This window comes from Hydra vulgaris, chromosome 12 (genome assembly GCF_038396675.1).
Source record: "Hydra vulgaris chromosome 12, alternate assembly HydraT2T_AEP".
NCBI classification, from domain to species: domain Eukaryota; kingdom Metazoa; phylum Cnidaria; class Hydrozoa; order Anthoathecata; family Hydridae; genus Hydra; species Hydra vulgaris.
Window position 1 is genome coordinate 44,410,001 of NC_088931.1, and position 16,562 is coordinate 44,426,562.

Here is a 16,562-nt window from a genome sequence, read left to right on the forward strand (position 1 = left end):
AATGGCTAAAATCATACAATGGAGTCAAGCCAGTATTTTACAAACATTTTGATGACATTTTTGCCACATTCCCATCAGAAAATGACGCATGCCATTTTCTTGACTGTATCAATAAAAGACATAGTTCAATATCTTTTACTATGGAAAAGGAACATTAACATTAAAATAAACAGTTCCTTATGTACCTCCGTTTTTCATAAGAAGAGGTATTTAGGTTTTTATATCCTACATATCCCCATTTTATATATATATATATATATATATATATATATATATATATTATATATATATATATATATATATATATATATATCATAGAATAATTTTTATCCCCAGTAAAAATTATTCTATGATTATAAATTAATTTAGACACAGTTAATAAATTTTTTACCACTCATCTTGTAATTTTAACTGAATTTAATTGTACAAGTTAGACAGCTAAAGACTTAGTGCCAAAAACATGTTAAATCAATTTTTTGCTTTTCTGAGATTCATGTAACTTTCACCATAAAGAGTAAAAACCTGTTAACTCCATGACTATTTTTTCTTGTTATGAAGCTTTACCAAAGTATCATTATAAAAAATCCTTTAAACTAATGTATGTATTATAATATAAACATGTTTTATGCTATGAGGTCTTCAATTGTACAAATTAAACATAAAAAACAAAATACATAAACTTCGAAACAAAAAATACACGCTCTTGTACAAAAAGCTTTACATCCACTGAACAAAAATTAAAACTTTAATTGTAACTCATTATTTTAGTGTGCTAATGATTAACAGTAGACACATCACCATAATCTTTCATTACATGTTTTTTGTTTTAATTTGGCCTCTTTAAAACTTTTACTCTATCCAATGTCTGGTCTGGTCAATTGTTTTTTGATTTTGATACTGTAAGACTTGATCAGTAAAGCCTTTATCATATTAAGTTTTTCTTAAGGTTCATCGTGATTCTTACAGTTTCAGGACCCACATCAAAATTGTAATCATTTTGGTAGCATTACATCAAGCTTTGCAGCAATCATATTACCATTGTGTCCAGTTGTTTGTAGAAAAGTTCAAAGATGAAAAAACTCTATTTTACTTGAACGTCCTATAATTTGCATTTCAGCAACTATTATAAAGTTTAGTATCTTTTGTATATCTTGATAGTGGGCTGCACAGTTGAACGTGATTTTTTGATTATATATTCTATATTTTGCTGCAATTTTTCCTCCTTCCACATCCACTATGTGATCTAATTTACTTTGTGCAAGTCTCATTTATTATAACTAAACATAGAATTAACTTAACAATGTGCCAATGACCAAAATATAAATCATATATAAAATATTTTGTTGAATACTGATTTATTAAAATATTGTTGTGAAAGAGCGTGGCAGATGTAAATTATTGACACAAAAATGTTTAATTTCCCAAAAAAAAATTCGAAATGCTGCATTACTGCATTATTTATTATTACATATTATTTATTACATTAAAAACATCTACATTACTTCTTAAATATTTAATTGGTATAATTCAATTAATATAGTTCAATTGAAATCAATCACCGATCAATCAATCAAAATTTATTGACAGGCTCAAGGCCCAATATAATAAAAATACAATGGGTAAAATAAAGTGGATTAGAATAAAACAAAGACTAACGCACTTGAATATAAACAAAACCCAAGAAAAAAAATAAATAAATAAAATAAAGATAAGAAATTAAAGTGTTATAAATATAACTCAGCTCTCCATTTAAACATCAGCGGAGACAGCAAGAACCTGTCTGATTTAACAAAAGCTTTTATGACGAGTTTCTCACTATTCTGCAGCAGTAACAGTGAGGAGTATTGTTGCTTGCGAAATTATGCATCTTTCTTTGCTAAATAAAAATCACCCTTAAAAAACGATAAGAAAAAAAACAACCTTAAAAACCACAAGGGTGATAAAGGTTTCTTCAGACAGACAAGATTATAAAAAGAAAGGCCGTGGATTTCGATACCACAAGGTGTAAAATAACACAGGTCATTTTCCGTACATATACTCCGTTTATACTTGGGTTGTTCGTAAATAAAAACTTACGAAAATTCCGCATTTTTATCTTCCGTATATTAGTTGCTATTGCGGAAGTTGCACTTGCGCAAATTCACCTTCCGTGACGCATTATACGAAAAAAATAAATAATATTAATTCCCTAATAACCATTTACGTAAAGAAACTTGTGAAACGAATCATTTCGAAAGAATACTTGTAAAACTGTTCCTAACGGAAGGAGCGTTTCGGAATGTGCTCTTACGGAATAGGCTCGAAAGCATTCATTATACAAAAAAGTGTTATTACTTATTATTTAAATAAAATAATGTTGTTAAATAATTCTTCAATAGTTCATTCATATACATATATATATATATATATATATATATATATATATATATATATATATATTATATATATATATATATATATATATATATATATATATATATATATATATATATATATATATACATCTATATATATATACATATATATACATATATATGTATTAGGGGTAGTCATTTTGAGGAAATTTTTGAAAACGAAGTACATACCCAGCTAAAGTTGGAGCAAATATGCTAAAACTTAGTCAAAAATTTTTTTAGGTCAATCGGGTGACATTTAAGTCCCCCTCAAGACTAAAGTTGTTAAGAAATTGTTCTTTAAAAAAGGAAAAATAAGGTGTGTTTAGGGTGTTTGAGGGGGATTTAAATGAAAAAATTATTTCCATTTTTTTTTGTTTGTTTGTTAATTGTTATCTATATTTTCATTTTAAAAGGGTATGTCATCATTTTTTTTTTACATATTCTCGGTTAAAACGATATTTAATAAATCAAAAAATGAAAAGTTTAAGTTACGCAAGTGGTTATGAAATCAGCAAATTATGTTATCAACCAAAAAAACAAACTATTTTGAACTAAACAAGTAATTTACCATTTAATAAAAATCTTTACAAATACTATCAAGACAAAAATTATGCATTAATTGAAATAAGTATTTTAAAATGAACAACAATTTCCTAAGTCTACAATTTCCTCTTCTTTAGTTTAGAGAGTGACATCAGGCTTTCTGATAGTTTTTTTTTTTGTAATATTACTTTTTCCCACACCAAAAACTTTGAAAGTTGACCTTACTTTGTCGACGGTTAAAAGTCTGTTCTGCTTGTCATCTTCATTTTCGTATCTTTGCACAAACTGCTGCATCATTCCGATTGCTCGTTCAGAATGATCATTGACAACAATTAACATTTTGGCAACAATTAAGTTTTCAAAATTCTTAAACGAAGACTGGGTGTGCCAATATTGGGGTGGAAGTGACAACCAGTCTCTCACTCTCTGATTATCCAACCCTATCATTGAAAAAATTAAATATTAAAACTCATTAAGCAAAAGAGAGAGAGTTGGTACCTTCATATTATTTATGATATTAATCTCGTCTATTCGTTCTTTGCTTCGATGTTTAAAAAAATCTGGATCCGGCATTTGAAAGGAAAGCAAAGCATCTGCAATGGCTGTTTTTTTATCCATAGAAATATTTTTATCCAAAAGAGCCAAGGGAATAATTTTTGAATCAAGATACCATGTATGCTTATAAAGAGATGCTAACACAGCGTCTACTGCCTCCGGATTGGAGCAAACTTTCTTATACTCATTCATCTGAAAGATTGCATCAAGATCAGACGCAGGAGATTGAATCGCTTTATGTGCTTGAAGGTACCACCTTGTGTAAAAACATACTATGAACTCGCAGATGAGTTTTAAATCTTCGCGTAGATTATCATTTTCTTGCACAAATGTCAGTTGCTTGCACAAAAGCTGAAGTTTAAGATAGTATAAACTCTTGCCTAAAAACCTAGCATGATGAACAGCTCCAGTTTTCTTTAACTTGAAATGTGCAGAAGGGGATAAATACTGCATGGTTAGTTCAGCCAACTCTCTTCGGTCATTTCTCATATTGTGTTTTTTAGTAATATAGGTCTCACAGAAATCTAAAGTTTTCCTTGCAGCTTCATTCAAAACTGTTCCTTCAACGGTTTTCCAATCAAAAGAGGTCAGGTTATTTTTGTCGTATTTGAATTTAGGGTTCTCAAACATATGTTTGAACTTTACGAATAAGGGATTTTCAGGCCCTACGCTACTCTCTTTTACCACTGCTTCACAGAAATGAACCATTCTAAGCTCAATGATATGATGCCTACATGCTAGTAGAAGAAGGTATTTGTCTACCTCTTTTGCAATCCTAATAAGTGATCCTTTCTTAGAACCAGTATTACTTGAAGTTGTATCAAAGCATACTCCGCATACTTTTGAAATGAGGTCATATTCTTCTAGTATTTTCATGATTCCAATATACATATCTTCACCTGAAGAAGACGGCAAGGCAGGTACTCCAAGAAGATGCGATACCCCATCAATATTAACGAGCACAGCCAATCTTTCATTCTTCAGTCTTTTTCCCTGATTCATTTCAAACAAAGTCTTTCCGTCAAAATGAATTATACAGGGATAACGGCTTTTTTCCACGGCCTTCCTTATATCTAATTTAGCAATTTCTGCAGTATCCTTAGCAGTTTTTTTCATCTTCCTTAATGCAGTTGAAGCACTGGCTTTGCATTTTGCGATATCAACTCCACAATCTTGAAGAATTGCTCCAGTTACTTTTTGTAAGACATTCGGGATTGATATCATTTGCTGTAGCTATGATAGATACATTTCCATCAAAAATATTCAGAGGGACTTTGGCAGTAATGTTACAATCATCTGCTCTTCTATGATGCCAAAATTCGGGTTCGAATTCTGAATCAGAATCAGCGCTAGTGTCAGTGAAACTCAAGTCTAATTCTGAGGTAGCGTCAATCTTAGGAGATTCGTCTTCTAGCCTTGTCCTCTTCCTCACACCTTCAGAAAACTAAAATTTACTTTAACATGGTATATGTGTATTAACAAATAATGTATGTTAAATTAGCAAATTTTAATAAAAAGGTCAAATCACTAAAAACAACATAAAACTTTTTTGCTAAATTTTCTATCTTCTGATCCCAAACTAAAATGTCTCGGTCCTTCCTGGTCTTCCAAAAAAGTTAAATCATCGTGCTTATCTTTATCTGAGCGTTTTTTGGTTCTTTAAATCTGTAGAACCAATCCAAAACAGCTTTTTCAAAAATGAAATAAACTCCCCTTGATTAACCTTGTCTCTAGCTGATCCTCTGTATTTATTTCTACTCAAATCTGAATACTTCTTGTCCATCTTCATTAGGTTCTTGATAATATTTTTATCTGACATTACTTGCAATCCCGCTTTAAGCCATGGTCTTTTAATTAAGCCTAAAATGCATTCACAATCATCTACTTCACATCTCTTGTAACCCTGAATCTTGTTAGGAGGGCATGATAAAATTGTTGAGTTCTTAACATTATGAGGAAGTAGTGATCTTCTGTAGGCAATGTGTTGAAGAATATCCATTCCAGTAGGGAGTTGAAGACCTTAAGAAAAAAAAAATCAATATTCTAATTTTTAACAAAAAGTTTAAAATTCAAAACAATTTTTTTAAATTAGATATGTACATGTAATAGCTGCTTTAGCCTCATTTATGATAAAAAGTTTGCTTTTGCTTGATCTGAGAAACCTTCTCTTCCCAATATCTTTTACAATTTTTTTTTCCATTTTTGTATTCAATCTAAATAGATTTAATGGTTTGTAAGTAGTTAAAAACTTCAATACAATTTTACTTTATATTGTAATTTGATTAATAACAATCAAGTAAATACGAAAGTTATTTACAAAAATAAAATAATGTAACACAATTTCACGTACAATTTGTTTATAAAAACGCTTAGTGACTTAAAACATACAGTGCAGGATCTTCAGCACATTTTCTTCTGCATTATTTTATTAGAATTTTTTTATTGTTGCCGATTTTCATAACCGTGCGTAACATAAAATTTTCATTTTTTCCTTTCGTATATATCGTTTTAACCAAGAATATGTAAAAAACATGATGACATACCCTTTTAAAATGAAAATATAGATGACAAGTAACAAAAAAAAAAAAAAATGGAGATAATTTTTTCATTTAAGTCCCCCTCAAACACCCTGAACACACCCTATTTTTCCTTTTTTGAAGTACAATTTCTAAGCAACTTTAGTCTTGAGGGGGACTTAAAAGTCACCCGATTGACCTAAAAAATTTTTGACTAAGTTTTAGCATATTTGCTCCAACTTTAGCTGGGTATGTACTTCGTTTTCGAAAACTCCCTCAAAATGACTACCCCTAATATGTATATATATATATATATATATATATATATATATATATATTATATATATATATATATATATATATATATATATATATATATGTATATATATATAATATATATATATATATATATATATATATATATATATATATATATATATATATATGTATATATATATATGTATATATTAGGGTGGAGTGAATTTTAGTTTTTTTTACAATTCGTCTAGCCTGGGTGTGCAAAAGTTGTCTATTCATTTCAGAAATACTCTGGAAAAATATCAATGCTCTAGGAAATTATCTTGAGGTTCCTCAAGACCTTTAAAATTTTAATGGGTCCCTAATATTATGTAAAAAAAAAGTTTTTCAAAAGTATGTCATGTTGGGTCTCAAAAGAACTAAAATTTTATAAAAATTTCAAAAATAACAATTATTTTTTAAAAAAAATTGTTATTTTATAGTTTATTGCAGAAAAAATGACCTTTTAAACTAAAAATGAAAAAAGTTTATTTTTTTAAATTATAATTTCAAAAAAATCTTAAATAATAATTTTTTTATAAAATAATTGTTATTTTTGAAATTTTTATAAAGTTTTGCTTCTTTTGAGACCCAAAATGACATACTTTTAAAAATTTTTTTTTTACATAATATTAGGGACTCATTAAAATTTTAAAGGTCTTGAGGAACCTCAAGATAATTTCCTAGAGCATTGATATTTTTTCAGAGTATTTCTGAAATGAATAGACAATTTTTGCACACCCAGGCTAAACGAATTGTAAAAAAAACTAAAACTTACTCCACCCTAGTATATATATATATATATATATATATATATATATATATATATATATATATATATATATATATATATATATATATATATGTATATATATATATATATATATATATATATATATATATATATATATATATATATATATATATATATATACATATATATAATATTGCTATTTAGTTGTCCCAGAAAGACCTAACAGTTTTGTCACAGAGCACCGCGGAAGTGCATTTAACCAGGAAGTTCACTTACTCTTGGTCAGCGATGCTGGTGATGATGCTCATTAGTGAGCTGAACTTGTCATCGCTGGCTCGGGTATATATATATTATATATATATATATATATATATATATATATATATATATATATATATATATATATATATATATATATATATATATATATATATATATATATATATATATATATATATATATATATATATATATATATATATATATATATATATATATATATATGTATATATAGTGACCTAGAAAAGTTAAGAAAGTTAGAATTCAGGAAGGGGGGGGGGCGAAACAGAAATTAAGGGGGTCTTTCGCAGTTCAAATTGAAATTGAAATAACTGAAACTTTGATTAAGTTTTGAGGGAAATGGCACCGCTTCCTCCGCAACATGTCTCTATGTCAGTGGTTATATATATTTTTATTTTTCAAGTACCGACTTTGGTTAACTTCCGACTCGGTTGTTTATTGCCTTTGGCTAAACAGAAATGGAGGTTTACTATTTATATTCTCATATACAAAAACTTAATAAAATTTTCCCAGACAGCAAGGATATAATGGATTAAACTTATCTTTCTGTAAAATAAATTTTAAATTTTTAATCCATAATGTATTAACAACATTTCATCGCTTACATTATGCATAGTTGACCAAGCAAGGGTATTTATTTATAATATAATATTCAATGAGTAATATAAGTATATTTACAATCTAACATATTTACAATCTAACATATTAACAATCTAACATATTACAATAATGAATTTTAATTTGAATCTTCTGAATCGGAAGTTGATGGTAAACTAGAAAAAAATTTATTTTTCACTTTCAAAAAACAAGGTACTTTATCGGTTGCAGTAGCTTTTTGAGCCAGTAGCCTTGTGGTTCTCGCCTTCCTTCCACCATTTCTATCGATTGCTCCCGCCAAAAATGTACTATCGCCTTTTGAATATCACTTTCTGTGGCTTGTGCAGTTGGGGGATTTCGCTTCAATGCGCCTGTAAAATTAAAACACATAAGATAACATACATATAAAATCAAACGATGTCATATTCTCAACTCATATATTAATTCGGAGAATCATCCATTAATGTAAAGTTATTAAATTAAATAATTCAAAGTTTATTTTTATGAAGTCAAACCTATTTTAAAATAAAAATATTTCGGTATATACTTGGCATTTACTTACATAAAATGAAAAGAACAATAAATATACAATTTTTTTTTTATTGTCCCACTTTTTACAAAATGTTTTACTACTGGATTTAAATTTTAGTCTACTCAACAGAACCGGATATAGTATTGTGACACCATTACAATAAAGATTACCTTCAAATGTTTATTAGCTCCCATTATCCTCCTTACCAGCATTTTAGTAGAGCTACTTTAATAATACTAAAAAAAAGATTTAAATGAATTAAAAACTAAATTTTTTTATAAAAACTTTTTTACTTGGTTGCTTGGTGCAGCACCAACGCAACCACGATAAAAAAACTACTAAGTAGAAAAACTTGCTAAACGAATTATTTCAAACCTAAACAGTTTAACGCCCTCCAAAGGTTTATTTAATAAACTAAATATACTCAATGTTTATCAACTAAACATTTATTAGATACATACTTTTACGTACAAAATTGATAATAAAATGACACCTCTAATATTTAATACTATTTTTAACAAAATAAATCATGTTTAACTTTAAAAATTTTTATTCAACCCAAAACTATACGGCCAAAATTATACGGCCACCAAATTCTCTATTGCAAATAGAGGACCTAAATTATGGCATTCCAAATTTAATAACGACATCAAAACTACTGCTCCTTTTCACAAATTTAAAATAAAACTTAAACTTCTTACTATTGACAATGAATTAAGTTTTTTCTGAATTTTTTTTTTTTTTAAACTTTATTTTATCTTCTTTTTTATTATTTTCTGGTTTTTATTTTTTTATTTATCTTTATAATTTCCCTTATGCAAACAAGCTACCTGGTTTGCTTTTTTCTGTTCTTGTTATTATTAACTTAAACAGTATAAAAAATAAGTCTTAATCCTATTAATAATTATTTATTAACAATCAATAAAATTATTTCAACAAATAGTGCTTTTTATAACTTTATTTCAAATCAGATCTTATATTTAATTTTGTTTTGTTTTGTTTTTTGTACACCTTGAGGTTCTTATTGTCTTTTATTTAAATTGTGTCATATTTTTTTTGTTTTTAGTTTTTTGACTTTTGTTAACTAAATAAAAATATATTTCAATTAATTTTTAACGGTATTATAAAATATCTATCTTATGAAACTACTGCTTATAATGTAAAAGAACGATGTAAACTACGGGGCATAGTGATAAAACTAATTTTGTCTTCTTTTTGCCCCGGCCATGTAAATATTTATACATTTTGGTATTGTATCATTATTTAAACGGTGAAATATATACATATAAAAAAAAATTTTCAATTCAATGTTAAAAGAAAAAGATATACCTTCAACAATTAATCTGCAATTCAAATCACGGAAAGACTGTTTGTCTTTATCACCCTGACCTGTCCAATTTAGTTTTTTAAGAACATCATTATGTAATAATGACAACAGCATTCTCTTCACTGCCTCTTTTAAGTTTTGGCCACCTTTAGAAGCAACTGCTCGTATATAGATACAATAAGCAATAAAATAAACAACAAAACAAATAAGATAAAATGTTTTCAAAATGAAATGTTTGACGATTAGCACAAAAAATATATTAACTTGACGACATATATTTAATTTAATTAGAAATTTAAATTTTAATTTTCCAACTTTTGCTTTCTTACTGCAAGTTTTAGAAAAGAGAAATAAAGAATGTGTTTAAATGTGTTTAGCATTAAAATTTTCTTGAGTTGCAAAATTTTATTGCTTAACACATTTGTGGTGAACTTCAATAAACCAATAGAAACTTTATATTTTCTTTTAAATAATCAAAATAAATAATAAAAAAATAAATTGTAAAAATTAAGATCAGTTAAATGAGTGAGCACTTTACAAGCTTTTTCATTGTCATTTTTTTTATTTTCAAGTGTTTTTTCAAGTTGCAATAACTGAGCCATATTGCATAAGGGAAGTTTAAGAATATCAAAAATGTTTTGGTCATCTTCATGAACTCCACCATTAGCAATATTCTGCAGCATGGCTGTGTTGTATGCAACCTCTTTTCTCAGATTTGCTTTGAGTTCCACTAACATTGAAACTATTTTGTTTGTCACAGCCAATGGCAACATTTCTTGTGATCTCTGCTCCTCATTTATAAGATTTATTTTAGATTTTATGGCAGGAGGCGTGAATGAAAGTAGTGGAGTTAGCATTTGTGTGTTTACAGGTTTTGATGGTGTAGGTTGCATGGTTGTTCCAGAGGGAAATATTTTTGGCATAACCGGAGCTCGTGTCAATAATTTAACTTTTTTAGAAATTGATATAGGTTCTTCCACAAAAAATTCTGTTTCGCTGTACTCATCAGGATATAAAACTGCTCTTCACATAAAAAAAAGAAAATAAAAATACATAGGATTTAATAACTTTAAAACCATAAAATTGTATTTACAAAAAAATATAAATTCTCTACTATTAAGTACCGCTTTGGACGTAGCCTAGTACTTGATTCTGAATCACTCTGCAGATCAGATGTTATGGTAGCCTTTTCAAGTTAACATTGTGCCTTGTTGTAGGAACCTAAAATACAACCTCTAAGTTACACTCTTATAACAACACTATCAATATTACAACTACAGCATAAAACTATCACTATTTCTTTTGTACAATAAATTATAATTTTTTGACAATAATGCAGGTTATATCTTAAGCACATTATGTACATATGTGACTCACCTATTTTTTTAATAACTCGAATGGCATGTTTCGGCCAATTTTCATTAGGGGCTTCACATTCTTTGATAGCCTTATTTACACTGCCTTGTGAGGTATATGGTGGCCAAAAGCAAAGTTCATTATTAATTAAATATGTTTCTGGCAAAATTGCAACAGCATCTTCTTTATTTTTAAAAGCAACAATAAGAAACTGATGGAGATCCATTCTAAAGTTTGTTCTAAATTAAATAAAAAACATTACAACACCAATGATTGAAAAAAAATAAAGCTCAGTATAAGAAATACTACTTCTATTTTATATTTCTGATGTATAAAATTTTCAAAAGAATTTCAAATGATTCCATTATTAGAATATAATTTCAAAGATTAAAAATTTATTTTGAAGAAAAATTAAAATTACTGAAATGAAAGTTTAGAGAAATAGAGAAATAGAAATAATTCATTATTTCCAAAAATAATTTCATTAAAAATAAGACTAAGATTGTTACACTATTATTATTACACAATCATTATGTTATTTTACAACAATATTGATGTTATATTTATATTCCTTAACAGAATTTGTGTAATCGTGTAAACTTATATAACTTTTTATATATATACCTACATATATATACCTACATACATATTTATATATATGTATATATATATATATATATATATATATATATATATATATATATATATATATATATATATATATATATATATATATATATATATATATATGTAGAATACACTGACATAATTTATATATATATATATATATATTATATGTATATAAACATGTATATGTAGATAGTAGTAGTAGTAGTAGTAGTAGTAGTAGTAGTAGTAGTAGTAGTAGTAGTAGTAGTAGTAGTAGTAGAAGTAGTAGTAGTAGTAGATTACAAATTGATAAAAGAACAAATAAGAATAAAATATAAAAAACACACAATAAATTAACAAACCTTAAAAGTACTAGATGCCTTTAAATATAGATGGATAATAAAGTTTTTTTTTATACAAGCTAAAAATAAGGAAGTCAGACATATTGACTGTCTATGGCAATAGCTAAAGTAATAAAATAATAATAGTATGACTATTTTTCAGATAAATTACTTAACTTAATTTTAAAGTACTGCAATAAAACAAATGATTAGAGGTACTTAATAAATAATTTTAAAATAATAAAACAAAACAAAAACTGAGTTGAAAGAATTTTAAATCTTTAAATACCTCTTTATAAAAAAAATGAATGAAAGTCTTTTAATAAATCAAACAATAATAAAAATACTTTTGATACCATGCGAACTTTTTATTTTATTTTATAATAAATAATTTGTTAAGATGGTACTTACATATATACATATACATATATGTATATACATATACATATATGTATATACATATACATATATGTATATACATATGCATATATATATATATATATATATATATATATATATATATATATATATATATATATATATATATATATATATATATATATATATATACTTACATATAAATGTATTCTACAAAATAGAGTGCTCAATGTTCTTAGAAGAACAGAGCGATTATAAATTTGTAGAAAATCACTTAACAAAAATTTTTCTAATTTAACACTGTGTTTCATCAATAAAGACTCATACAGTAGTTAAGACATTTGTGACTTCCTTTAATTTAATTTTTGGTATGGGTTGTAGTTTTATTAATTTGATCATTCATTTCTGATGAGTCTTTATTGATGAAACACAGTGTTAAATAAGAAAAATTTTTATGAAGTGATTTTCTACTAACTTATATATATATATATATATATATATATATATATATATATATATATATATATATATATATATATATATATATATATATGTATGACCCGTACTGTATATATATATATATATATATATATATATATATATATATATATATACACTACTGGTCATGAGTTTAGAGCCACCCCATTTTTTTTAGTTTTTTGCAGATTATAAAGCCATAACCCCAGTGCAGCAAAATAATATATTACTGAAACATGCAAAATATATTGTTATAACATTTTAGTACCAAAATGAGTATAAAAATATTAATAATGAGTAGGTCCACCTTTATTTTTAATTACTTCAGCCAACCGGGCTGGCATAGTGTCAACAAGCTTCTTGCAATCAACAGCAGTAATACTAGTCCAAGCGGCAGAAATAAAGTCCCAAAGTTCATGTTTATTACTAGCACATTTGCCTGCACAGCGGCGATCAATTTCATCCCACAAATTTTCTATGGGGTTCAAATCCAGTGACTGGGGTGGCCAGTGCAATACTTGAACATCATTAGCAGCTAGAAAATCTTTAGCCACTTTGGACGTGTGCTTAGAATCATTGTCTTGCTGAAAGATCCATGGAAAAGTTGCAGGAAACAATGCTGTTGCTGAAGGTAGCAAATGCTTTCGCAAAATATCTCTATACATGGCACCATTCATGATTCCTTCCACCTGATGCAACTGGCCCGGCCCAAAAGATGACATACAACCCCACACCATGATGCTACCACCACCATGCTTTACAGTTCCCTGAAAACATTCCGGTTTATATGATTCATTTTGACGACACCAAACGAAAATACGTCGAGAATCATTACTAGCTAAATTAAATTTGGACTCATCAGACCACAACACCGTTTGCCAATCAGTAACACTAAAATGCAAAAATTTGAGACGCTTCTGCTGATTAATTTTGGAGATAAAAGGCTTTTTAATAGCAACACAACCATTCAAACCTTGTTTATTCAAACGACGACGAACAGATTTTGGAGATATTAAAGGTCCACCAACATCATGCCACTGTCGAGACAAAATTTTGGAAGAAAGGCGAAGATTTGTTAGGGCCAGGCGTTTTAAGGTTCTATCTTGACGTAAAGTTGACATTCTAGGACGGCCACGTCTGGGTTTGTCCGTGAATGTATTTGATTCCAAATGTTTCTTATATGCATTTTGTATAGTATGGCGACTTTCTTTCAATTTTTTAGCTATATCATTTAGGCTTAAGCCACTAATTTCCTTCAAAGCCACCACCTGGGCCCGAACAGTTGAATCAAGGCTTTTAGCTTTGCCCATTTCAGAAAATATTTTCATTTAAACTCTAAAATAAAAACGAAAATAACATTAAATACATTATCTAACTAGTGTACACATTCCAAAAAGTAGCATAAATAACAACTGAATTAACCAAAAGATTGATACCAATACGTCATAAAGTTACCAAAATATGTTAAAATGTTCAAAAATTGGCTATAATATTAAAGAACTCATGAAAATCAATATTTATATTTGGTTTAATACACAATTATTCATGAATATCAATAGATTCGTACCTTGTCAAATTACTATATGCATTGTTATGCTTATAATGTTAACATCACCATATTTATGCCGCAAAATGATAAGCAAAACAGGTGGCTCTAAACTTATGACCAGTACTGTATATATATATATATATATATATATATATATATATATATATATATATATATATATATATATATATATATATTTATATTTTATATATATATATATATATATATATATTTTCAGTATATATATATATAAATATATATATATATATACATATATATACATATATATATATATATTTTATATATATATATATATATATATATATTGTATATAGGTTATATATGTATATATATATATATATATATATATATATATATATATATACAACTTTTAATAATATTTTTAACTAGAACTATAGAGCAAGTTTTTATTTTAAAACAATTGTCACCTTGCGGAACTTTAATACAAAATTTGTTTGTATAGAGCTCTTTGTGTTGAGTCTGCACATTTATATTTTCACTATTGCACAAAGGTCCATCAAAATGTTCTTTTTTTAACTCAAAAAGTGTTATTTTATATATATATATATATATATATAAAATATATATATATATATATATATATATATATATATATATAAAATATATATATATATATATATATATATATATATATATATATATATATATATGTATATATATATATATATATATATATATATTTATATATATATATATATATATATATATATATATATATATTTTATATATATATATATATATATATATATATATATATATATATATATATATATATATATATATATATATATATATATATATATATATATATATATATATATATATATATATACAACTTTTAATAATATTTTTAACTAGAACTATAGAGCAAGTTTTTATTTTAAAACAATTGTCACCTTGCGGAACTTTAATACAAAATTTGTTTGTATAGAGCTCTTTGTGTTGAGTCTGCACATTTATATTTTCACTATTGCACAAAGGTCCATCAAAATGTTCTTTTTTTAACTCAAAAAGTGTGCTATTAGTTTGACTATCGATTGACTCTGCAAGATGTTGTTCTGATAGCTTCCTTATAACTTGTTGCAAAGGCAAGTGTGGTTTTCTTACAAGTTTCTTAAGATTTGATAAATAATTTTCAAAAGGAAAAGCTGAAACATTGTCCAGTGGACCATATTGTTTGCCATCTTGTGCTAAATGCACTAATCCATGCATGTCAAAAGTTACAACTTCAGGTCCAAATAAACTTGAAGAGTGTTGGACATTAAGTACAAGCAAACTATGTGCATAATCAACATATTTGTGACACAATGAATGACTAAGAAGAATAGTCATTCCGACACAAAAAAGCATAAAATTGTTGTACAAAGCTTCAGGTAATGTATCTTGAAAGCAAACCATATCAGTATACAATAGAAGTTGTCGAAATTCTGTAGCTTTCCAGCGTTCAAAATCAGAAAATGTTCTTGGCTTTTAAGCAAAATCTGAACATATATGTTTTTAAATGAAGCAACTTTTCTGATAAGTCCAATACTGCACGTGGACCGAGACGTGTTTTCAACGGACCTTTAATTAACAAATACACGAATTTGTGCATAATACCCAGGCATGACAAATGCATATAATCACCTGGGACTTGTGATATCAAACCAATAGAGGTTTGAGCTAGAGGGCTCACACAAATGTGATGCTTACGATCTGACATATTAGCGAATGATGCATCTGTTCTTAATTTTGCAGCAGTTTCAGGAAAAGTTACTCTTCCATTATATACACCATGCTGCTCACATTTATCACAGCCATGATATGCATTATGACCTTTAGTGCATTTTACGAATGCTCTTGCTGGGGTGTCACAAATAATTGCAGAAATTCTAAATAAAGAATGTTGACTGTTAATTGTGATACGATTTTTGTTAAGTTAACGGTTCATTAACTTCTAAAACAAAGTCAGATAAGAAAGCTGTAATGTTTTTAGGTTTGCAATTGTTACAGT

The 16,562-nt window shown here is 26.9% G+C and overlaps 1 protein-coding gene and 1 long non-coding RNA gene across 3 annotated transcripts in view; both read right to left on the reverse strand.

Moving 5' to 3' along the window:
• Positions 1–2,048, reverse strand: part of LOC100204434 (uncharacterized) — a 52,291-nt gene extending 50,243 nt beyond the window's left edge. The window contains exon 1 of one of the 2 annotated variants that reach the window (XM_065813391.1): positions 1,921–2,048. Coding sequence is in view for 1 of the 2 variants with exons in the window: in XM_065813390.1 (XP_065669462.1) it covers positions 1,738–1,757 (20 nt within the window). In the remaining variant the exon portion in view is untranslated. Of the gene's footprint in view, positions 1–1,737; positions 1,773–1,920 lie in introns of those variants that run through there. The other variant, XM_065813390.1, reaches the window with a different exon arrangement.
• Positions 2,049–8,012: 5,964 nt separating this feature from the next.
• Positions 8,013–12,238, reverse strand: LOC136088762 (uncharacterized). Its single transcript, XR_010642457.1, has 6 exons — positions 12,145–12,238; positions 11,195–11,412; positions 10,942–11,038; positions 9,820–10,840; positions 8,661–8,726; positions 8,013–8,329 (listed from the first exon to the last, which is right to left on the reverse strand). It is a non-coding gene; the product is annotated as an uncharacterized LOC136088762 (long non-coding RNA).
• Positions 12,239–16,562: the final 4,324 nt, after the last annotated feature.